The sequence below is a fragment of the Berghia stephanieae genome, chromosome 5 (genome assembly GCF_034508935.2).
Source record: "Berghia stephanieae isolate SIO BIC M18660-M18661 chromosome 5, UCSD_Bste_1.3, whole genome shotgun sequence".
NCBI classification, from domain to species: Eukaryota; Metazoa; Mollusca; class Gastropoda; order Nudibranchia; family Aeolidiidae; genus Berghia; species Berghia stephanieae.
The window spans coordinates 67,315,408-67,342,710 of NC_088364.1; the positions used below are offsets into that span (position 1 = coordinate 67,315,408).

At 36.0% G+C, this 27,303-nt stretch overlaps 1 protein-coding gene across 3 annotated transcripts in view; it reads left to right on the forward strand.

The window, feature by feature from the left end:
* The window catches only part of LOC144973464 (uncharacterized), an 86,690-nt gene that overhangs the window by 20,700 nt on the left and 38,687 nt on the right, over positions 1 to 27,303 (forward strand). For all 3 annotated transcript variants that reach the window (XM_078915935.1, XM_078915936.1, XM_078915937.1), the window contains exon 3: positions 8,399 to 8,545. In XM_078915935.1, coding sequence (XP_078772061.1) covers positions 8,399 to 8,545 — 147 coding nt within the window. The remainder of the gene's footprint in view (positions 1 to 8,398; positions 8,546 to 27,303) is intronic.

A 27,303-nucleotide genomic window follows, 5' to 3' on the forward strand; every position in this document is an offset into this window, starting at 1 on the left:
ATAACCTGTCCAGTAACTTTGACATAAAAACTGCCCAAACCTATCATGCATGGACCAAGTTTAACTGATATGCCTGCATTATGTACTCACTAAACCCATTTGCTGATATATAATTGACAGTTTGCACCAAATGTCTTAGATAACCTTTTGCATAGGCTTACTCTCTTACATAAGGTTGCACAGCGTTTTGTGTGTTGGTACGTTGTATCCGACTAGCGGATGTTGTGAGTTCATTAACTAAACACATAACATAAATATGCGTACAGAAATCCGATGCTCATTGAAGGTAGCCAATACATTCGGTCACCCAGTTCCAGCTTTGTCGTATTGCAGAGCGTGCTTGAATTCGTATCAGACTGTAACCGTGGTTACACATCGTTTTGTGTGTGTGTGTGTGTGTGTGTGTGTTTGTTTTTTTTTTTTGTTTTTTTTTTTTTGTTATATCCGACTGGCGGATGTTGTGAGTTCATTAAATAAACACATAGCATAAATACACTTACTTGGAAATATCAAAGTGACAAATTAGGCACCGTTTGAAAGATTAAAGATTTGAAGAAAGTGTTTACGAGTCAGTGCCAGACAAAGCAACAAAAAAAAAAAAAAAAAACAAGAAAAAAAAAATCATACCAATTCGGCCACAATTCGGTAGGCTGAAAACAACAAAAATTGGCGATTCAAAATCTAAGAACTACTACTACTACCACTTCATCCTTTTCGGGCCTTGAGGCAGATAGGGCATCCACCAGACATCTCCTTTTATTTTTCGGTCAGCTCCTATTTTCCAGGACAGGCCTGCTTCGTAACTCTTTTTTTCCACGGTCCTTCGCCAGGTTTCTTTGGCTCTTTCCCGCTTTCTCTTCCCCATCTGCTGTCCATGTCCAGGACATAGAGGACTGACATGGGAAGTGACCCTTTTTCTATTCTGAAAAATCTAAGAACGCATAAATAGAAATTTGACTTATTTTGCCTTTTAATAAAAAAATGAATGGCAGTTGAAAAAAAAAAAGATAAATATAATAAAACTTGTAGGATTCTTATTCTGATGCTGGTATCAAATCGAAAGAACAAATTATTCCCCGTCTGATGGTATAATTTTCGACACTTTACCATCAGCTCCGTGTCTAAAATCCTCCAATAACTAAAATACTTTTTTTGTCCGCTAGTTTAAATGATTAACTGGATAAATGGAAGTAAATGCGATGTTTCATGATATTGATGCTATGCGGTTTTGTAAGATATGTACTAACATCCGCCAGCGGGATGTAACGCAATAACTCCGTTTATGCTTTTTGTGTCCGATAGTTTAAATGATAAACCTGGATAAAAGGAAGATAATGAGATATTTCATATTGATGATATGCGTTTAGGTAAAATATTCACAACATCCGACGGCCGTATATAACGTACTTACACACAAACTATTTGTAACTTTAAACGCTTATAGTCTGATTGATATAATTGGTGAGATTTAATCATTTAAAATGGTTCTCTAAAAAACAATAAACTAGAGCTGAGTGACGTCATTTTCCATACTAATGCATATCACAAACGGGAGTAGGGAAAAAAAGTCTATAGGATTGGAAATCAAATGTGGGCGAAGAAAGGCTGGGCATCCATGGACACCATAGGCCACATCAGATGATCTAAATCGAGTCACTCTTGCTGTTCTCCTCTCATCTGTTAAAAATAGCTGTTCCATGTGGCTTTGTGGCCTCGTTCTGGAATGAGACCATGGTTTAGTTTCGCCAGGGGGCCCCAGTGGTCTTTTGATGAGTCGGAGACAGACGTCGATCGTAAGAGCTTTTTTTTTTTTTTTGGGGGGGGGGGGGGGGTTTTTTTGCCTCTCTCTCTCTCTCTCTCTCTCTCTCTCTCTCTCTCTCTCTCTCTCTCTCTCTCTCTCTCTCTCTCTCTCTCTCTCTCTCTCTCTCTCTCTCTTTTTAAATTCTTCTTCTTCTTCTTCTTCTTCTTCTTCTTCTTCTTCTTCTTCTTATTATTATTATTCTTATTATTATTATTATTATTATTATTATTATTATGATGATGATGATGATTATTATTATTATTATGCTTTAGATTGATTTATTTTAATTTATTTTGTTATCTTTTATTTGTTTGTTTTGTTTTTTGTTTTGCTGTTTGAAATTACATTTTTAGAGTTCAAAATATGTGTGTCAACTAATATTGCACCAACATAGATAAATGAATGTGCCTGACATATTCAAAATTTCGATCACAAAGGAAACACGATTTAAGTTGGTATTTAACAGGTTGTCAATAAAATAGTGTAGTAAAAGAGATTAAACTTATAAATTCTCTCAGAAATCATAGCCGAAGGCGAGATCCGCATAATCCAATTCGTTCTCCAAAATCATTGGAGCAACAAATACTCAATGCTTCACTGGCAACATAGACTCCTTAAGGGGACACTTTGAGCCCGGTATTGTTCATAGTGTAGGTACTTGGAACACGTGTTAAGAGAAGCACGTTGATGCCTACCCCCCCCCCCCCCCCTTTAAAACTACAATAAAAACATCCTTACACTCAGAAATTATATACGCAGAAGACACATAATATTTCATTGGCATAGACTTAATTAAAATATATGACACCCAAGATGCCCTAAAAAATACAATCTTCAAGTTAATATTGTTCGGCGCATAGTTGAGTCCTTGGAAAAGGCTCTTTACTCACATTCTCTCACCGTACTCAGGTGTATAATGAGTACCTGGCCGTTAACAGCGTTATCTCTGTCCGAAAAAAAATGTAATATTGACTAAAATGAACCAACAACCAACACGCGACTTGAAGACTTGTAGAAAAATGTTTAAAGAGTCAGTTCACTGCTCGGGGACAAAGAGGACAGAGGAAACGGGAAACAGCCATCAAAAGCAGCGCTACACAAAGTTATAGTTATACAGTTATAGTTATATCTGGATAAGAAACGGCAGAATCAAGCAGCACGGATTAAATTGTATTATTACACACTGGTCAAATAAATTCTTCTTTACAATTGTGCAACACGGGAAATGACAAAATCTGATCAAGTGGACACTTTCCACCGTAAACAACTAAGAAAAGTACTGGGAGTTAAATACCCTTCAACAATAACAAACAAAGCACTGTACCAAGAATGTAACGAAACACAGAACTCTCTTCAAATAAATACTTAAATCCAGTTGGAGCCTGCTTGGACACCATCCTGAGACGAGATCCTGAAATACCACCAAGTAAAGTTATGCCATTCTATTTGTACGTAAACACAAAGGAACGCCCAGTCACCTCATTGCCAATAACACTCAACAACTATCTCAAAAGATTGCCAAACATCGACCTCCGCTTAACATCAACTATAGACCTTAACAACATCAGAGACATGGCATCAAACAGGCAAGAATGGAGATTTCTCTGTATAGAAATCACGAAGACCGCGAACTGCTTTAAGTCAAGTAAGCCATTTAACATAGTAAGTCATTGGGAACTTGTTCGAAATTTCAAATTATTATACCACTGTATTGTGGAATTAACATATATCGAGAGGAATCTTTAAAGCCACCAATCAATCCAGTAACAAAGTTTGAAGGTGCGCACAAATTATTCTGGCAATAGGGCGGCCAGATGGAGCTAACCAACATCAGATGACCGATCATTATGCTCAACTATATTTTATAAATAATCCTTTGAGCCAACGGATGATAAAATTACCCTTCGTTTAAAAAACACTTGCAAGTTACTCGTATATATCAATCTGTAAAAAAAAATAGTTCTATAATTATTGGACTTGCCAGTAATTCTGTGTTCGTGGGTAAAAGTTGAACATGGGCTGCACGGAAATATTTTGACCTTCGACCCTGTTCTAGTTCTATTAAAACAATTCATAGGTTGAGCTTAAAATCCAATGTTGATCATCAGCTTCACTCCGACATAGTGGGCTGGGAGGCACTTACTGTGCCTTCTATCCCCCTATATCTGTTTTCCGACATCCGACATCTGTATTTGTCTTGAAATGGGATTACTTGGTTTTGTCTTGGCCCTGACTGGCGCCAATACGACCTAAATGTGTTGCAAGCGCTGTAAAATCATTAAAAACAAAACAAAACCATCCGACGTAATACCGTTTTGAGACGATCTGTCACAAATGAGAGTTTTGAAAGGGAACGAAGTTGACGTCACTCAGCTCTGTTAGTTTTTAGACAACCATTTATATAAGGTCTCACTAGATTATATCAATCAGACTATAAAACGCTCAGGGTTACACATAGTTTTGTGAGCGGGTGGTTGGATGGGAGCATCACCCTTGAATCGTATACCGATGATGTTCGCATGGGTGTACGATCCGATAGTGATGTCGTTTCTTCTTCTCTTTACTAGCCTATCCTGCTTCTTTGGTTTGTGATTGTATTTTTGACAGGGGATATTTTTTTTCTGTAAATCTTCTGCCTGTTTGTTCTTGGTTATTTATAATTTAGCTTATGATATCTTTAGGTTATGATTTTGATTTACATTTGTACTATTTTTGTTAGATTGCTTGTTTTTTTTGTTTCAGCGGTATCTCATATAACCTCAATTGTGTTGGAAGAGACCTAAAGCAACAAACAAACAAACAAAACATAGTTTTGTGTGTTGGTACCTTATATCCGGTTGGTGAATGTTGCGAGTATTTTACCTAAATGCGCTGTATTAATAGAGGAGATATGATTTTACTCGTGCTTGGGATATTTTAGGTCGGGATGCTTTCCTTTCCTTCGTTGCTTTGATTATAATTTAACCTTTTCGCGGCGAGACTGGAACCCCCCAGGACTGGCTTGCATTGAGCGCGTTTAGTGGATATTGCGCTATATACGAGCTCTCATCATTTAATTTATGACTTCGTTGCAACAACTGCAGACATTACAGACATTATCCAACCTGACTGGTGAAGTAAGGTGTCCACTGTAAAGGCAGTGGCGACAATTTTAAGAGTACAAACAAGTACAATAAGGACGCCTGTCAGGCGACTCGTACTGTGTGGAAAGGAAATATATTCCTTTTAGTCTGTTTTGGGTGAAGCGTGGTGAGCATGGTGAATCCGCGGAAATACGCTGTGTAAATATTCATGTTTATTTAATATGTGTGGCTATGTGGGCTTGTGGTGTGACACACGCCTTCGGATCGGAAGGTTCTGGGTTACAGTCCCGCTCTGTGCGGCGCATAGTTGAGCCCTTGGAAAAGGATCTTTGCCAAGCCTGCCTACCATTACGGAAAATTCGTAGAATTACGGAATTTTGGCTCCCAATTTCAGAACTTCATGAGCATCTCTAAGTCATTAAAACGTATTGAAAATGAATGTTGATGCCGGAGTGCATAAGAATTTTGAAGTATCATTTTATCCTTTGAGGGTAAATGTTGATTTTTAATGTTAACTGTAGCGACTACAATTTTTATCTCCCAAAAACGACGAATTTTGATGTTTTCAAGTTGGCAGGTCTGTCTTTGCTCACATTCTTTCACCCTACTGTGTATAAATGTTGGTAACAACAAGATATGAAGTGAGTAGAAAAGTGCCAGAAGACAATAGAGAATAAAAATTTTTCGCAGCGGTGGTGGGGTTTGAACCTGCGACCTTATTGGAACAACTCCGCCTGGCAGGTGAGAGCGTGTGAATACCTGGCCGCTAACTGCGTTGTCTCCGCGAGAAAGAAAAAAAGGCATTATCGCCTAACAGGTGTCATGTCTCGTCCTATAATATTATGGTAAGTGTTGCTTCTGGCCAGGGACACATTGTAAAGCGCTCTGAGCACGTTTAGTCTGCATGGCGCCTTATAAAAGCTCGCGTTTTTACTATATTTATTGTGTCAATTTGAATTAAAGGCGAACGTGACCTTGAAAGGGGTAAAACCTCGTACATATCACACATTGTTATTACGAACATTTGTTATTCTGGATTGCCTAACTGGCAATGCAATGATAATATCGATTTCGAATTTAATTTCCTGCAGTTATTTACAACAACCACGTTGACCCAACTGCCAATGTCGAATAAAATAAATGATTGAAAAATTGCTATCATGTTGATTTTTATTATGGTTATTATTACTGAGATGATGGTGGTGATTTTTATTTTTATTATAATTGTTATCATCATGATCATCATCACTATTATATTATTATTATTATTATTATTATTATTATTATTATTATTATTATATTATTATTATTATATTATTATTATTATTATTATTATTATTATTATTATTATTATTATTATTATTATTATTATTATTATTTTATTATTATTATTATTATTATTATTATTATTATTATTAATTATAATAATTCTTGTTGTTGATATTGTTATTATTTTATTTTCTTTCTTTTTATTTTCATTTTTTTTATATATATTATCTGCTAAATGTTGTTGTTCATGTTGTTTTAATTATATTAATTTAAAAAATTTTTTGTATTTCTTTTTGTTTTATTTGTTTTTATTAATCGCATTAACATCTACATAATATTATATTTCCTTTTTATGGCCCGATATAAACGATTATCGATATTCATTACAATAGTGAACATTTCACGCACTTTTTAACTCGGGATCTATTTTAGGATATCATAGCCTATTAAAAAACGATAGCCAAATTTAGATTTTTTGAAAAGAATGAAAGAAAGTAGGACAGTGCAACAGCTTGTTGCTTTCAAAGTTTAATCGACGCTGAATCAATGATTATTGATCATCGTCATCGTCATCGTCATCATCTCCGCCAACATCTTCATCATCATCTTCATCATCATTATTATTATTATTATTATTATTATTATTATTATTATTATTATTATTATTATTATTATATTATTTATTATTATTATCATTATTGTTGTTGTTGTTGTTGTTGTTGCTGTTTTATTATTACAATGAATTCCCCGATCACGTTCTGGATTAGAGCTTAATCAAAGGCAGATCAGTCATCGAATGAATGTCGACTACCAAGACGCGCATTCTAACTTTAAATCTAGTTTCGTTTGTTTCCTGATAAGGATTTAAATACCAATGCGAAATTGAATGTAAGCTTCAATTTAATAAACGCAAACAGACAATGTGGACGTTTCGGGTTTCCCCTTTATTAACAAAACAGGATGAATTAAACACCGGTATAAGGATAAGGATTTGCGCTTTGTTAATATAAAATATTGGAACACGCCTACTGACGTGCACTTATTTGCATGAACACGTCGGAATGTACCCAACCTGTTTTTAATAAATGTTATTATTATTATTTTTTTTTTGGTTACAAAAACTTCTGTCAACGAAATTAATCTAAGATCTGAGGTAGTCTAGCTATTACTTCGTCATTGCAAAATATGCCCACCAGCATCTTTTAAAACATTGTTAACTGTTATAAAACTTGGTAGAATTTTACACTGTCCGGTGAGATTAAATATTCTTTAATTAAGCGTTCCTTGTTTTAGGGCCACGTGATCTTTAAGTATATTCTTCTTCTTCTTCTTCTTCTTATTCTTATTATTATTATTATTATTATTATTATTATTATTATTATTATTATTATTATTATTATTATTATTATTATTATTATTATTATTAAAATAATATAAAGATGATGGTAATAATAATATAAAATTATTATTATTATTATTATTATATTATTATTATTATTAATTATTATTATTATTATTATTATTATTATTATTATTATATTATTATTATTATTATTTTATGATTATTATTACCATCATATTATTATATATATTATAATAATAATAATATAATATATAATAATAATGTGATGATGAATGAATGAATGAATGAATATGGCTGCGCAGTCTCTATGGACGCTTGTCGTGAATGTGTGCGTCACTTCGAGTTTATCAGTCTGTTTCTAGTGTCCAGTTAGTAATTTGACTCCATAAATCTCTGTCTAGTGCAAGTGTTCTTAGCTTTATAATGTCCTCATGTGTGTTAAGGTGCTGAGGCAGTTGGATGTTTCCTTGTGTTGTCGAAATCAGTTCTTCGATTGTTGTTTCTAAATGTATTTGATGTTTTTTGAGATCTTGATTCAATGTTGTTGGAAGTGAAGTTGGCGTCCGCCCTCTGTATTTGGCTCCTTGTTTGAAGTAATCATCAATTGCGGTTTGTGCTGGAATATTTTCATCTCGTCGGAGCACGTGTCAGAACAGTTTCCATCTTTGTTTCTTTGATGATGATGATGATGATGATGATGATGATGATGATGATGATGATGATGATGATGATGATGATCCAGTTCCTAAAATTATTGATTGATTAATTTAATCATTTGTTTATATATTTATTGATTGATTGATTTGTTTATTTATTTTATATATTTATCTATTTAGTTCTAAAAACATCCTTTTATTCATATCACTATCATTTCGTCCCCAGCCTCTTGGAAACCAGGGATAGATTATGGTGATAGCAGTAGTGCAGACTTACCCAGTACTGGACGTCCAGGGGAGCAAGGGGCGCCTCCTGACACCGGGATGGGGGCGCTCTCCTTGGTGGACCCCTCGAGGGCACAGAGTCCTGGCGGTGAGTACTACTCCAACCAGAAATCCCCAACCCACCCCCCCCCTCCCCCTCCCTTCTCTATCCCTCTCTCTCTCTCTCTCTCTCTCTCTCTCTCTCTCTCTCTCTCTCTCTCTCTCTCTCTCTCTCTCTCTCTCTCTCTCTCTCTGGATTTACATTATTATGCCACTACATAACGTCCAACTGTTCTGATAAAGTCGTGACTGTTCCAATTTTGCGATTTTAGAAAAAATTAAAGGGGAAAAAAATTGGGACTGTTTATGCGTCTGGAAATGACCCCTTGCGTATTCCACAATTATGCTGTTTTGACTAGCAAATTAAATCAAGGCAAAAACTAAATAAATCTCGAAATCTAGATTTTTATATGATATAATTGTCCAAAAAAATACTGTTGTCTTGAGTCATGCATGACGGTCCTGTATTGTGTGTTATGTTGTTCCGTTTTAGCGCTATGAAAAGTTGGCCGCTATGCCCTATAAATCATAATTTTTTTCCCTTGCATCTTAACCTTGTCTTCACTTTTGGATTTTTTCTTCTTTTTTTTTTCTTCCCTCTTTTTCTTTCTTTCTTTCTTTCTTTTTTTTTTCTTCTCTTTTCTTTTCGTATTTCCACCGTTTAAATTATAATAAGGTTGTTGCATTTTAAGTGCAAGTCCTTCGCTCTGTGATCACGGTGACATTTCAAGTGTATGTTTTAGATTTCAGTCTCGTTCCGGGACCCTGCTTTTTTGAAATGCGATTACGTGGGGTGAGAGGGTGGTTTGTGGTTGTGGTGGTGGGAGGTGTGTATGTGTGTGTGTGGGGGTGAGGGGGGGGGGGTGAGTATCGATCTGCCGGAAAGGGAAACGCCTCTTTTGGGTGGAGGGAAGAGAGAGATAGAGAGAGAGAATTAATCCCCCCCCCCTCCTCCCCCCCATTATGGTGGTTCCCATTACAACAAGCTTGGTTTGCTGTCCTACCATTAAATGATATCGGAAATCGCCCACTCTTTAAGTTATTGATTAAACAAAACAAATACATTTAAAATCAATAATATATTAATTACAATTTCAAAGGGTTTTTTAAATTTTTGTTTGTTTGTTTGTCTGTGTGTTTGATTTTTTTTTCTTTTTTCTTTTATTTTTGTTTTTGTTTTGGTTTTGTTGGGGTTTTTGTTTGTTTTTTTGTTGTTGTTTTTTTTTTGTTGTTTTTTGTTTTTTTTGTTTTTTTTGTTTTAAGGCGCTTGCGACATTAAAATGTCATTCCAACCGCCACACACTACCAATCCAATAACGAGAGATAGAAATTTGCTTATGCTTTGATGGAGTTGTAATCCGGTCGTTAAGGGGTTAATAATGTCGGTGCACGCGACACAAATCAATGAACTCGGCAGTAATGACGATACACATTTAAATTTGTATAGAACTCCGTGTCAAGTTATTAACTGTTTAAGAGTATACAGCTAAACTATGACATAACGTCCTTTTAAAATGTTTTGGCCGAAAATTTAAGACTTTTAGCCGTACTAAGAGCTATAAAAACAGAACAACCCCCTCATGTGGTCGCTGGTTCAAATACGTAAGTATCCTGTAAAAGACTGTCAAAACTTGGTACTTCCTTGAAAACTGCCCTTGAAGTCCTAGGATTGACACGAGAGTTGTTTTTGTTTTTTTTTTTTTTTTTGTTTTTTAATTTATTTATTTATGTTGTTGTTGACAAGTTGAGGGTCATTGTAATCGATATTTGAAGGACGCCATTTTTGCCCAAAATTTAGAAAATGTGTTTTTTCTTCTTTTTTTTTTTTTCCCCCTTAGTAGTACGAGACAGACTGGTGATGATTGCCGTAATCAATTTGATAATGACACATTTTAAATCTAATGGCATTGTAATTGACTGGTTGCCTCATACCTATTAGGCTGAATAAACCAAAGTGACATTTCACGGGTGTATTTAACAATACAAAAAAAAAAAAACAACAACAAAAAAACAACAAACAAACAAGCAAAAAAGAATAAGAAAAAATAAAAAAATAAATAAAGATAAATAATAATAATGATATATTTTGTTAAACATGTAAAACAAAACAAACAACAAACACCAAAAAATAAAAACCCACAAAATTTTTTAAAAGGTCATGTGATCTGGAATCGATGACCTGAGCATTCATGAAGAACTGGGGTATTGGGTTAGGTAGTAGTAGTAAATAACAATAGATATAGTAGAGAGAAATCACGATGGGATGTGAACAGTATTATCTTGGGGTGAACTTTGTCGTTGATCTCATGTACCCCCCCCCCCCCCCCCCCCCCAAAAAAAAAAAATGATGAAAAATTTAATTTCACGATTGTTTTAATAACCACACTGCAAAAGTGCCATTTCGAAGTTTGGACGTAATTCTCAAATTTTTGATGTGCTCTTTCGATCATTTTGGTTCATGACTGATACGTAGGAATTTTTGTTTTATCGTGATTGTTTTATCCTGATTTTCTACTGTCGATCCCACGCTTTTTGAATTGACTCTTTTAACTCTGTTTGTGTGGAGACCGTTGTACCACGCTTATAAACCATCAATGACCAAATGCTGTAGTCCATGGGTACATCTTTGGAAATATGATTTCTGTTCGTATTTAAAATTATGCAGCATTGTTAGAAGCAAAAAAAAAAAAACCCCCCAAAATAAACAAGAAAAAAAGACGACCCAACTTATTCCAGCCCCAAAGTGAGCTAGGGCGAGGTGACTTGCTCAAGGCCACACAAAGAGGCGGCTAGTCGAACTCGGTACCTTTTGGGTACGAAGCAAAGAACATACCGCTGAGCCACGCTACCCCCAATGATAGTGGTGTGTTTGAGAGTTGACGCTTGCAATAATAGAAAGTTAACGATTACGTTCCCCTGAACGCAAACGATCGACCAACGACGAGGAAGAAATCCAGGATCTGTCCTCTCCCGGCGCGCGAGTTAATCCTCGTCCTTGGCCCATCGTTTAGGTTCGGGAACCGAATCGTTAACTTGCTAATAAGTTGAATCAACAAGGACTTGGTACTTAAAATTGCCCTTTGGGCTTAAGTCAGAGCAAATGTTAGAAGCCAGAATAGATGTGTGTTCATTGAGGTGTTCCAGATAGCTCAGTTGGTAGAACACTCGCTTCACGCGCAAAGGGACCGAGATCGATCTCGAGTAAGTCGAGATATTTTTTTTCTTCTTTCTTCTGACCCTCCTGTCCACCTAGCAGTGATTGGGTAGCTGGGTTGTTAGATCTGGGGGAAAGTACTTTGCGATAGACTAGCGTCCTGTCCCAATGATAGCAAGCAGTTCCTATTGTCCGTTTCACCATTTTAATCGAACAGTATTATTTGAAGGATGGAACGTGTTTTTGTATTTTTTTTTTAGTGTTGTTTTTTTCTTTTTTCTTGGGGGGGGGGGGGGGTATTGGTTTGTTTTGCTTTGTTTTGTTTCAGAGTAATGGCAGACGGTCTGTCGTATTGAGACAAACGTGTAGGGTAACCTCCTGGTATTTGAGTTTGAACTGTTAAGTCGGTGATGGCAAGATGTGTGTGTTTGTGTATGTGTGTGTGTGTGAAAAGGGGGTGGATGTATTCTACCCTCCTCCTTTACCCTGTCTATTCCCCTCATTCTATCTCTCTCTCTCTCTCTCTCTCTCTCTCTCTCTCTCTCTCTCTCTCTCACTCTCTCCTCTCTCCCTCTCTCTCTCTCCTCTCTCCCTCTCCTCTCTCTCTCTCTCTCTCTCTCCTCTCTCTCTCTCTCTCTCTCTCTCTCTTCTCTCTCTCTCTCTCTCTCTCTGTCTTTTATTCATTAATTATTTTTTACCACAACTTCCAATCACGCTATGCGTGTACTTTAAAATGAAAATATATACATAGTTTTGTTTGTGTAAAGTAAACAGGAGCAGAAAAAAGTACTTCGTGGGTAGTGAAGTATCTTTTTTTTAATACAAAAATCAATAGATTTTTATGTCGTATGAGGGGTCATGTAAATGGGAGAGCTTTTAATTCAAACATTTTTTTTTAAATTTAAAAGGATTAAGGTTAAGGTAGGCGTCTACGATTCTCCAGGTCTTATGCGCCTCCTGGTGCTGAGAGGTTTAAGGTTAAGCCCCGGGCCTGATGCGCCTCCTGGTGCTGAGAGATTTAAGGTCAAGCTCCAGGCCTTTTGCGCCTCCTGGCGCTGAGAGATTTAAGGTAAGTTTCTAAGATTCTCCAGGCCTTATGCGCCTCCTGGCGCTGAGAGATTTAAAGTGAAGGCCAGGGTCTAAGTAGTTCGATATATCGATGAAACAAAGTAAATTGATATAATGCATTTTAAGTAAAATGAATACCCACATCTGCCCGTCACATATAACATAAAGGCACACAAAACTCTAGTGTCCTCAAGCGTCATTATGGTTTGACTTTTTATCATATTTTTAATGGCAAAATGATAGCGAGGTCCCAGGTTTGAGAGTACGTATTTGCCAAGATGGTGTGTAAACTAGAGTGTTTATAGTCTGAATGATATAATTTAAATGAGAAGTAATCGTCAAAATGGTTGTCTAAAAACATTAACAAAGCGATGAGTGACGTCAAATTTCTCAATTCTCAGCATCAAAATCAGTCCAGACATGATACTAATACCGTTTTGTGACGGGTGGAACACAGTGATAATAATAATAATAATAATAATAATAATAATAATAATAATATAATAATAATAATAATAATAATAATAATAATAATAATAATAATAATAATAATAATAATAAATGATAATAAAAATAATAATAATGATAATGATGATGATAATAATTATAATAGTAAAAATAATGATGATAATAATAATAATAATAATAATAATAATAATAATAATAATAATAATAATAATAATAATAATAATAATAATAATAATAATAATAATAATGTAAATCATTTATACCGCGCCTATATAAAACAGCTCTATGCCCCTTTTCAATACAAATATTAAAGCTACAATAACAAGTCCTACACAAAATATGCTTAAGACGTTCATATGATGAAAAATAATCCATAAACAGAAGCTGGTTTTAATCTATCAAATATTTCCTAATAAAATGAGTCTTATATAATGGGTCTTAAAAGTAGATTCTGTATTCCATTTTCTTAAGGAAATTGGAAGAAAGTTCCAAATAGAAGGGTCAGCATGAGAAAAAGACCTATTAGAAAATGTTTTTTCAGCCGTCTCTTTTTTTTTGTTTTGGGGGGGGGGGGGGGGGGGGGGGGGGGGGTTGGGAGGCATTAATCGGAGATGATCAGTTTGTTTCATCAAGAGATAAAGAGCTATCCAGGAGTAGCTCCTAATATCATTGGTAAATGTGTGATATGATCAAAAACGTTATTACAATTGACAAAGTTGATGATTTGTTTGATAGCATTTGTTTTTTGTGCGACTATGTAGTCTAGCGGTATGACACTCGCTTTTTGATCGGAAGGTCCTGGGTTCGAGCCTCGCTCGGCGTATAATTGAGTCCTTGGAGAAGGCTCTTTATTCTCTAATCGTACTTAGGTATAAAATGAGTACCTGGCCGTTAACAGCGTTGTTTCTGTCCGAAAAAATTGTAATATCGTCCAACAGGCGTCATGTCCTGTCCTAAATGTTGAATGTTGCTGTTGGCCAGGGACCCCTTGTAAAGCGTTTTGAGCACATTTAGTGGATATTGCGCTATATAAAAGCCCATTTTTAAAAATCTATTATCGCATTAAATTATAAATAAATCTTACATCACACAAACACACACGTTGCACACACACACATGTTGCACACACACACACACACACACACACACATCAGCGCGCTCGCGCACGCATACCCGCCATCCATCTGAACAATGGAAGCATCACAATACTGTCAGAATTATGTAGTAGTTTAAAAGCTTGTACTACTGGTGGAAAACTAGGTGAACGGTCCCTCCTACTTTGTATCTGCCTTCTGCCCGTCGGCAGAGCTCCGCCTTCACAACCCAGTTTCATCGAATTTGGTTCATCATCATCGTGTCATTATTTTGCAATGCCAAGGTGAGGAAAAAAAAAAAGAAGGGGGGGGGGGGGGGGCATTTTTTACTATTTATTTTCAACCAGTTCACTGCCGTTGTCTGGTGAGACTCATAATAATAATGAGAAAGAAAAAAAAAAAGATTTGGCCAGAAAAACTCGTCCTTCAAATATCGATGGATTCAAAGAAATGACTCTCATCGATCTTGGGAAATACTCTCGACCATGAGTCCCGATGGAAGACCTCGCGAGGTACCAGGTTTGAGAGTTGTTTTTCCTTGTTTTTTTTTTTTGGTTTTTTTTTTGTTTGTTTTTTTTTTGGTTGGGGTGGGGGGGGGGGGGGGGGGGGGGGGGGGTTCTTTGGCCTGAATGAGGGTCGTTTAAATCGATATGGATATAATTTATTGAAGGACGAGTTTTCTGGCCAAATTTGTAAATACGTCTCTTTCCATAATTTTGTACTAAACTTAACCAACATTCACTGCCCTATAGCCAGGTGCTGATTCTCACCTTAGTCGAGTGAGGTTATGTTATGTGTGTACCTTACCCAAGGATACAACGGCATTTGAAATGGTCACTGTCACCCATCCGGCTTGGCCACTAACCACGCATAACATGCTTTAAGGTCTATTCCACGAGAAGACCGGAATAACCCAGGCGTCAACCGCAGTGCTGCACCGCAAAGTGAGCTAAAGCGAGATGGCTAGCTAAAGGCCACACAAAGCAGAGGGTAGTTGAACTGGATACCTTTTGGGAACGAATCATAGATCATAATATTCTGAGCCACTCGTCTATTCCAAAGGCTGCCAGATGGCTAAAGTTCCACATGGTCAATTCGTCTTCCAAAGTGGTCAAACAGAATCTCACCTCGTCAAACACTACATACACTTTAACCCCCTTGAAAAACGAATCACTTTTGTTAGTTAAAATTGACTAGACTATGGAAAACGTCGTTATTATATATTTTTTAATTGACCATATTTTTAAAAAATTATACCAACTCTTTTAGTGTTTCATAAACACATGATGTCTAAAAAAATAATAATTAACATTAGAAATTTATAACGCAAACAGGATTTTGCCTGTTGGTCGATGTTGGGCATTTTGGCCATACAAGTGACTATCTAGCAACCCTGCTGTATTCATGATTTGCACAATTCCATCGGATTAATTCAACTTGGCCTTAATCTGACATACTCTACACTTGTTAAAGATCGGAACAAGTGTCTATGAAAGGTGCCAGACAAAGCAGGAAAGAAAAATTAGAAGAAGAAAAAACCATCCTAAAAAGTCAGTCTACCTCGACTATACTTGGTTGTAGGCCTACGGCCCGTGCAATATTCCCCGCACTGATAACTAAATCCTACTTTTGCAGGTGTATGTTAATTGAATAATATAATATATGGCTGCCAACCTCCCAACCTCAATACAACAACAACAAACAAAAAAAAGTGTAAGATTGTTAGAAAGAATAAGATTTTGAGGTACAATTTGGAAATGGAACACTCCATGTTGTGGTTTAGATTGTAAAGAACCATTTCCCATAACAAGTTTTTGTGGGGGAAAATTTCAGAAGCGGAAGGTAAACTTTTTTGTTTTGTTTGCTTGTTTGTTGTTGTTTTTTTGGTTTTTTTTTGTTTTTGTTTTTTTTTTTTTTTGTCTTTTTTTTATTGAAGCAATACCCCAAAAATATTTTTAAAAAGAACACTCACAAAAAAACAATAACAAACGCACGCGCGCGCGCACGCACGCACGCACGCACACACACACACACACACACACAAAGAAACCCAACAAATCCACAACCAACAACTTCAAAAATAACCATTTAAAAATCCAACAGCCCTCTCTCTCTACTTATCAAACAAAAATTGTTAAAAATAATATATGTTGCAGAAACCACGGAGAATGCCACGAAAACTCATGAGAGACAGAATCGAAAGAACTTTTTTTGTATTAAAAAAAAAGTTATTTGACTCTTTAAAAAACCGTACAATAATCAGAGAGAAATAGCATTCCATCTTAACTTACAGTGGTGAATAGAAAAAGCATAATTTAAATACCTTTTTTGGCGTAAAGTTGGCAGCCCGAAATATAATATAAAGATATTGTATTTTATCATTATAGATGGGCGACGTTTCAAATTAATTTTAGGGTAATGAACCAGAGACGTAAGCTGTGTAGAATTCGATGACTAAATACAATTTGGTGATCTACCAGTCAATCTGCTGACATCGTCAATGACGCAAAAGAGGCAACATACTGAAGTGCGCCATGTGGGCTGATTTCAAAGTTGTGCTTGATTTTACAAAACCGATTTTTAATCATTTGTTTTAAATATCTGCAACAGTTTACACATTCAGTAAATCATACACCAACAGAAAACCAGTTTTGTTTAGTTTCCAATTATGTACAATAATTGATTTATTAGCGGAATAAAACTCTTAAGTTACTTTTGTAAAAGACCATATATATCTATCTATCTATCTATATATATATATATATATATATATATATATATATATATATATATATATATATATATATATATATATATATATATATATAATATATATATATATATATATATAATATATATATATATATATTATAATATAATATATCTTTCTCTCTCTTTCTTTCTCTCCCTCTCTCTCTCTCTCTCTCTCTCTCTCTCTCGCTCTCTTTCTTTCTCACGAACGCCAAGAGGAAGAAGAGCGAACGCGAAGATATCTCTCTCCCTCCCTCCCTCCCTCCCTCTCTCTCTCTCTCTCTCTCTCTCTCTCTCTCTCTCTCTCTCATCAAAGCTAATCCACACCACCCCTGGGTGGGGTTCCTGACCTCCATAGTGGGCAAGGAGGCACATACTGGAGTTGCGAACGTGACGTCGTTTGCTACCTGTGGCGTTGCAAGGGTTAATCCAAAAGTCGTACAGGGCGTAATACATATTTAATGAAAAGAGTGCTGGGAATCTGATAAGTCTTATAAACAGTATTCTGCCGTGATATGAGAAAAAGACGCATAACGGGAAAACCTACTTTTTCAGGAAACGCAAAAAACTGTTTTACTTAATAACATTGTAACTATTGGCTCGAATCTAAAAGAATTAATAGATAATTAGAGATAATTTTTTTTGTTATTTTATTCATGGAACTTGAAAACCAAATATTTGTATCAACTGTGTAATTCACCAAAAGACCTTTTGCCAAATCCATGATTGAAAATTGATTGACACATGTCTTTGACAGATAGACGCAAAAATATTATACGTCCATCGCACTTTCGGATGTGTATCCAGTGTGTGACAAACGGACGCATATTGTTTTTGCGTCTATTTGTCATAGACATGGGCTAATTTAGCGGTAATGTGCATATTGATATACAGTGTCATGTGAGGACGCATATCGCCCAATGTTAAGTTATAATAAGCAAAAACATCATAATCACAGGTCCCTAGAATGATCAGAAGAAACCAACCAAAAACATAGGATATCAGGCTGAACATGCTTTATTGTTTCAGAACAATCGCACCAGTCCATGTAAATTTTCATAATATTTTCATTTGCCGTGATTTGATTAGCATTATTTGTATAACTAGTACTAACTCTCTTTCTCTCCCTCTTTCGTTATAGTTCACTAACATGGAGTTTGCTTTTGTAATCATTGCTAATATTATCACATACATATCATATTCCATCTCTTCTCTTTAGATAATGAATTGAATCATTACTTTGATGTTAAAATTGCATGCTCGTACACATTGTTTGGAAGAGCAACGTTTCCAACTAGTCAGTGAATGATGAAGGGACATTCACTTGTAGGATTTGCAAATATTTTTACTCGTGGAGCTGGTTGGTAGGTCTATCCAGTACTTTCGTCTATTGGGGGGGGGGGGGGGGGGGGGGGGGGGACGTCAAACCCACAAGTTGTTTCACGATCTCATCCTACTTGTAAATCCTACACCCCTGGGTGTTTTGTACGAAACTTTGGCGTACAAACAAATCCGCGTGTTTCAGAATGTCACATTCGTTGAAGTTATTTTGAAGAAGAGTGTCTTTGGTGACCCTCGCCTGAATTCAGCACAAACAACCTTAGCTAGGTGGTAGGGACGATTGTCAGCTTTGCTCAACAGATAACTACTGACTCCAGAATCCCAGTTGGCAAACCTCAACGGCATTGTCTGGCAGTCTGCTTCTACGACACATTGTTCAAATTCATTGAGATCAAAGATTTTGCCGTCTTTCTGCCTCGGAACTCTTTGGATTCCGGCATGGGTGGAGTCAGCTGCCATAAAAGTATGACCAGGCTCGAAATAGTTGATTGTGATGTGGTTGCTTTTGTAGTAGTCTAATCATTTACAAGATGAAGTAACATAGTATAAAGGGTACAATTTATATTTTGGGCGCTACAGTTATCCAGTGAGAGTGTCACAGATTCGGCATCACGCTTATATATTAGGTAAGAAGCTGATGCAAGGTCTTCATCTTTTCGTCCTAAAATTGATTCATTCCATATCACGGCAATGTCCTTTTCACTTTTTTTGAAGCCCACTGGTGCAAATGTCTCATTGAATAAGACCAATCTTCTTGTGAAAATGATTCTGTTAAACTGATTCATTCTCGGCAGCAAAAATTACTTTTTGCAGATCAGCGGCAAACACTGGCGTTTTCGTTCTTATCTGCATTCCATTGATACCTCTTTCTAGCATTTCTGTATCGTGTCCGATGGATGATTTTTTCGGCACACGGTTCACACCTTTCTTCACAGTTACATAGTTGTTTGTGCAACAAGAAGGACTTACATTTTTCACATTCTTCCTGACCAAGTACAGCTCGTGAGATGTTAAGGTCTTTAAATGCAGAATAGTAGAGTTTCTTTGATATGGCTTTTCCAGTGACTGCGCAAAAGTTTTCGTGCATATTGATGATCAGATCAGATGGTAAATATCTCCTGAAAAGCGCGTGTTCACGTCTATAATGAAAAAATGCTTGCTTTATATTTCTCTATGTGTTCATGGATAATGCTGTGGTCAATCTTGTGCCAGGGACTATGATGTCCACGATTGTCAACAAGGGGTACTTCTATGACATTGTTTTCGTTAACACCGACATCCTTGAAAGCGCTCCTTATCAGTTTGCCACTATTAGCTTTGAATCCGAGAGTAGTAAGGAAGAACTTTTTGCACACGGGATGGAAGACTCCATCTTCCTGTTTCATTGTATATTTGCACTTTTCTCCTTGGAAAGAATGCCTTCGCCCTGATCTCTGCATTCTGTTTTACTTACCCAAGTCCGTACACATTTGCGCTGGTCCTTCCAATCCTCTCCCCAAAACATCTGTTAAGCTCCCGTCGCTGGTACTCCAAGAATCTGTCACGGCATATTTTGGAGCAGGTAGGCGAACATCCTTCCAAGACCGAATGCTTTTCTCTCATTCGCAAAGGCTTGTGTATTTCCTCGTCTGCTTTTTGTATCGGCGTCTTGTGCTTTCTTTTTTGATGTGAGTAGACACTGTCTCTATTTCTAGATATGGTGTATTTATTGTTTCACTCTGCTATCATGGTCTCTATAATCGATGACACACCTGGAACATGCTCTCCTTCAAATATTTCTCCTAAACCGGCAAAGGATGCCGGCGTAGCCGTTTCGGACAAATACTCTTCCTCTTAAGCAAATGGAACTTTAGGGTCAGTAGTTTCGGCGATATATTTAGAAGCAAGTTCCAAATACATTTCAAATTCTGAGTCACTATCTAAACTTTGTTTCTCAATGGTAAATTCAACACAAAAATCCATATCGTTTGCATCTGCTTCTTTTATCTCAACAGCCATTTTACGTGCTTCTACTGCAGATTTTCATATCAGTGATCCGTGTTGAGGTAAACCTATCTAGCTCGTCTCCTCCGTTTTTCTTGTTGTCCGTGGTTTCTTTAAATCTTTTCCTCTCTGCTTTTATGACACTCATACATCATGTAATTCCTCCTGATAGAGGTTTCACTGTTGATCTGAGCTAGCTGTTTCAATGGAATGTCAATATCTGAATCACAGGAGTCTGATTGTCATGATTTATTTAATCTGGGTTGGCTGAGGTGGAGGTACCGGTGGTTCTTTTAGGGGTTCGATCATATCTGATGAAAGAGATATAAATATGGATATTCAAAAATTGAACGGGAGTGGACTTATTCATTAAAATAATCTTTATCATAAAGTAACGTTGTTATGATATGATATTGAGTTACAGTTGCTTGCCTTTCCCAAAAAAATATTGAAACAGGTTATTGAGGGCTAATTGGATGCATAGCTACTTATTGTCTCAGTCGTTAAGGTTTTCACTTTGATTCAGAAGGTACCGAGTCCGACACAGTCCTAGGTTGGTTTTCAGGCCCGATTGTTTTTTTAAAATATTTTTCCCACTGTCCTGATCCCAAGCAAGGGGGGTGCGCAGTTTGGTCAAATTTCAATGGAAAGGTGGGGGTGCGCACTTTAGTAGAAAGCCGGGGGAGATGGGGGGGGGGGGGGGGGGGGGTGTTCATTTTCACCAAAGAAGGGGGTTTGACCGAATAATTCAACCACAGCAAATTACAGGGACAGTATTTTGTCTATTTAAGAATGAATTTTAAGTTTAATAAGATCAAAAGCAGGGAGGGGAGGTTCGCGAAAATTCCGAAAATTAATGGATGGGGGGGGGGGGGGGGGGGGGGGGTGGGGGGGGGGGTGGGGTTATATTGATACACTAGAATACTACTACTACTACTACTACTACTACTACTACTACTACTACTACTACTACTACTACTACTACTACTACTACTACTCCTCCTCCTACTACTACTACTACTACTACTACTACTACGACTACTACTGATACTACTACTACTATTTACTACTACTACTACTACTAATACTACTACTACTACTACTAATAATATTACTACTACTACTACTACTACTAATGTACATACAAATGCTTTAACTGCTACTACTAATACGACTACTACTTATTCTACAACTTATACTTTCATAGTGATATAACGATGATGACTATAATAATAACATTAATATTAATAATTGTCATCATAATGATAATCATAAATATAGTACATGTAATAACAATAACAGTAGTTCTATTAGCATGTAAATCAACATTTGTCTAAGTTAAATATCGCAAACACAGATAAACCGTCAATAGCAAATAATTATTAAACATCCTCACTAATATATGACAAGTAATTATATGATTATATACATAAAATCTTTCATCACTTGAATAGGAAAAGGATAAAACTCACCCAAGGAAATGAAGAATTCACACCAAAACAACAAGTTACTCGTACGTCTTTGATGATTGACTATTTGATGAAAATTGGGAGAACAATGATATGTTCTTTCCACCGTCACCAGTCGTAATAAAAACGGCCGCATATAATCTTAATTTTTGGAGAGTGTCTTGGCAGAAAGTCGCATATCCGAAATGCGTCTTTTTGTGAAAGACAAATTATGTCCTTCGGTGGACGAATAAGAGAAAAAGACGCATATTACAAAATGCGACCTTCTGTCATATCCACATTCAATATGCGTCAATCTGTCATTCCTCGAAACGAATTTAAACCAAATTAGGTCAAGTCGCATATTTTCAAAATGAAACAGATTTTTTATTTTCAACGATTGAGCTACCAAACCCAGATAGAAAAATGCGCCTTTCCCTCAAGTATATGAATCCCAGAAAATGTCAATTTGACCTAGATACCGATATGCGTCTTTCTTCCCTATCACGGCAGTATTATCCATATGAATCCCATGAGTATTTCAAATAATATATATTTTGGACAGTGTGTAATTGATTGATGTTGCATGATCTAAATTTGACTGTTGTTGGTTTCTTAGTTTTTAGATATATAGAGCTACGGTGCTTGGGGTCTTAGCTCCATTACATTATTGTTATTGTTGTTGTTGTTGTTGTTGTTGTTGTTTTTGTTATATTATTATTATCATTATTATTATTATTATTATTATTTTATTATTATTATTATTATTATTATTATTATTATTATTATTATTATTATTATTATTATTATTATTATTTATTATTATTATTATTATTACTATTATTATTATTATTATTATTATTATTATTATTATTATTATTATTATTATTATTATTGTTATTATTATTATTGTTATTGTTGTTATTATTATTATTATTATTATTATTATTATTATTATTATTATTATTATTATTATTATATTATTATTATAAATTATTATATGTAGCATGTGGTGTTTCAGACGATGGTGTCCTGGTCGCAGTCTAAAGATTTAGACCTGGTCTTTTTATTTAAAGGTGACTTTCTGAGTTTGAGTCACTGTTATTGCGCTATGTAAATGTGGTAATAATGCTTACATTTGTGCAACACTTTGAGGCATTAATTTAGTCCACATTGTGTCCACTATAAAAAAAGCTCACGTCTATCCCCTCTCTGGCTCTCTCTCTCTCTCTCTCTCTCTCTCTCTCTCTATATATATATATATATATATATATATATATATATATATATATATATAGATAGATAGATAGAATGCGCTTGGCCAAGGAGTTCACAACATTGCCATCCGGAAGTATAACGGACCAACACACAAACTCTGTGTAACCATGAACTTTTATAGTCTGGTTAATACAGTTTAGTGAGAACAACTCACAAACGTGGATGGCAAAAAACAATAACAAAGGCCTGAGTGACGTCATCTGCATACTATCTATCTATATATATATATATATATATATATATATATATATATATACATATATATATATATACACACACACACACATATATATATATATATATATATATATATATATATTATACATATATATACATATATATATATATATATTATATATATATATATATACATATATATATATATATATATATATATATATATATATATATATATATATATATATATATATATATATATATACGTGATTCTAGCTAACTCCATATGCATGTATATATATGCATATGGTTGGAGGAGTAAGCTCACGTAGAGTGCTCGACAGTTTCTGAGGTGCGAATAAATATTTATCTATCTATCTATCTATCTATCTATCTATCTATCTATCTATCTATCTATCTATCTATCTCTATTTATTTATTTCTCTCTCTCTCTCTCTCTCTCTCTCTCTCTCTCTCTGTGTGTGTGTGTGTGTGTGTGTGTCTATCTATTTATTTATTTGTTTACCCCTCTCTCTCTCTCTATCCATCTCTCTCTCTCTATCTATCTCTCTCTCTTTCTCTGTCTCTCTTTCTCCCCCCCCCCTCTCTCTCTCTCTCTCTCTCTATCTCTCCCTCTTTCTCTCACACTCTTCTCCCCTTCCCCTCCCCCATCCCTTTTCCGATTTCAGTACCGATTGGGTTGACTTTGCTTATCTCACAACCTTAAAGTCCATAAGCTAAATGCCAAATGAAGCATTTAATTAGGTTACGTAGTCAGTAGTCTTTCTCGTGAAGCGATCTTTTCTTTCGGGACTAAAGTTCTTGGCAAACCAAACGAAACTTCAATTTGCGCTGCGCCTTTTGATGTTGATTCTCTAGATAATATTAACGTAGTGTAATCAAGGCTGCCAGATGGCCAATTGCGCGGCCAACTATTGGATAAAAGTAGCCACAATGAGAACCATGTTTCAAATATTAATCAATTTTTTTTTTTTTAATTCATTTAGAAATTTAAAGAAGGTAGGAACTTGACGTCACTCAGCTCTTTGTTATTATTTTAGCCAGCCATTTTTATGAGTATTTCTCACTAAATTAAATTAATCAGACGACTAACGTTCAATAGTTTTGTGTGTTGGTGCGTTATATCCGGCTGGCGGATGTTATGAGTTTGTTTGTTTTTTATGTTTTACTAAACGCATTACATCAACATTTTTTATTTAAAAAAAAAAAAAATAAAAAATAAAAGAAAGAAAGAAAAAAAAAAGAAAAACCAAAAAAAAACACAATGTATTTTTCCCTAGCCTAGGCGATTTTTAAATTTTTTTTTTTTTTTTTTACTTACCAAAATCGATGATTTTTCAAAGGGGTCAAAGTATTTGTAATGTTCGGCCAGTGAGGTTCCATTTTGCCATTTTAAAGTCGAAATTGGACTCGGGGAACCCTGGGCATCTGACAGCCGTGATTGTAAATGGCAACTCCAAGGTCATGAAGCACACTGGAGCCCGGGGGTGGGGTGGTGGTGGTTTGGGGGGGGGGGGGGGGGGGAATATCTGTAGACTTTCGTTTGTTGTGGTTATAATTTAACGAATGTACGCACTGAGGTCTTGTTCCCCCCGCTCTCCGTCTCAGTTCAATGTGAGCTTTAATCAGTGGAATCGGAACCATCGTACACATAATAAAGATAGTATGCGCTTGGCTAAGAAGCTCACAACATTGCCATCCGAAAATATATCGGACCAACACATAGTAACCTTGAACGTTTATAGATAGAACGAAGATGACGTCACTTTGGTCTTTGTTATTGTTTTTTTGCCATCCGCGTTTATGAGTAATTTTCACTAAACTGTATTAACCAGACTATAAACATTCAATGTTACACATAGATTTGTGTGTTGGTCCGTCATATTTCCGGATGGCAATGTTTTGAGCTTCTTAGCCAAGCGCATACTATCTATAGTCTGGTTAATACAGTTTAGTGAGAACTACTCATAAACGCGGATGTCGAAAAGCAATAAGAAAGACCCGAGTGACGTCAACTTCATTCTGTCTATAAGTTAACGATGACTACGGTTAAATGCCATACTATGGGATGACCAGGGAATGACCGAATTTCAAATTTTGACCACAAAAAAAGACTCATCCTTCTAATATCGATCGATTTAAATGACCTCATCTTGACAAAAACTCTCAGACCTGGAACCTCGACCATTGAATATATTATTATATTGAATGGAAGAAATAACGATAAGTATTGAATTGTAAGCTTCAATTTATTAGACGAAGACAGATACAGTGAACGTTTCGGGTTTCCCTTTATCAACAAAACACGATGAATAAAACACATAAGTCCTCGACTAGCATCAACTTTCATTTTCAATAAGTTTTAATCACTTTGAGGTGCTATGCTTATGATGTTTTGAAATTGGTGCCAAAATTTCGTCAATCTACGAATTTTTCGTTATATTAGGCAGGTCCGATAATAAGGTAAGCGAAAACATTCGTTTATACGCATCGGATTTACTCCAACATAATACCGTTGGCGACAATAGGCTTCAACAGTCATGACGTCAGTTCCCTCGTAATGACGATTAGTAACTTAGTAACTGGCTCTAAACTATCGGGACAATGGCGGACGCCTTCATAAAATATTTCTCCGACGAGCATAAAAGTGTATCCAGAGGAGAAAAACATTATAAATATGATCATGTTTTGACTTTTATACATTCTGATCACATGACATATGAAAAGTTCTAGCCAGCATGAAGAATAAACAGTACCGATTTTCTTGTTTCGAACCACGCTGCTCGCCGTTGCTGGGCGACGTGACATCAGACTATTGAATCCAATTATCGGTTACAAAAATCTATTCATAAAAAACCCCCCAAAAAACAGGGTTGGGGGTCAAAATTGTTCAGTGTAGTCCATGTTAAATTTTTGCAAACAAACACATTACTGGCAGATCGAAAAAATTATAAAACCATTTATTTTTACAGGCCTTCTTGAATTAAAGGTAATTTTTAATTCTATCAACTGTTTCCTCGAATGATTATTTATAAAATCTGCTCTGGCTTAATGATCTGTCCTTTGATGTTGGGTATTTGCATCTGGATCCCCTGTTGCCAGATTAATTTGCGCGCACCAATACAGACTCTATTACTGGACGGATTTTGATCATTGATGAATCAAAAATCAAAAGATTCGTCTCGATCGATGTTGATTTCCACAATACAGTAGTATATATATATAATAATGAAAATTGATATGAGTGCCTGTTCGTAATAGCCTTCAATCCTCCGCTTATATTGCCAGTTCTCCACCAGTTGTTTGAAATAATAAATAGGCATTTTGTCAGTGCTCGGCAGTGTTTAAATTGAGCTTTATATAGCGCAATATCCACTGAAATGTGCTCAAAGCGCTTTACAAGGGGTCCCTGGTCAACAGCAACATTTAACATGTAGGACGGAACATGACGCCTGTTAGGCGATATTACAATTTTTCGGACAAAGACAACGCTGTTAACGGCCAGGTACTCATTTTACACTTGAGTACGGTGAACCCAGGACCTTCCGATCCGAAAGCGAGTGTCATACCACTAGACCACATAGCCTGTTTGTGTTTAGTAATGATTCATCGATCGGTCTGGTCTGTCAGTCGTCCCGAGAACAAGGGGTGAGGGAGAGCACGACCAACAGGCTGAATGATTAGTTATCAGTCCTCCTTCGCCGAAGCCGTTAGGCCCATGGAGCCGGAGTTTATCCCGGTTTCTAAATAAAGGGTAAAACGGACTATAGCAATTGCTTGCTACCCTTTGCTTGAATAGAACTCTGGGTCTATCTTTCCGGCAGATCTAATGGGCCAGCTACCTAAACGTTTCAAATTAATTTTAGGGTAATGAACCAGAGACGTAAGCTGTGTAGAATTCGATGACTAAATACAATTTGGTGATCTACCAGTCAATCTGCTGACATCGTCAATGACGCAAAAGAGGCAACATACTGAAGTGCGCCATGTGGGCTGATTTCAAAGTTGTGCTTGATTTTACAAA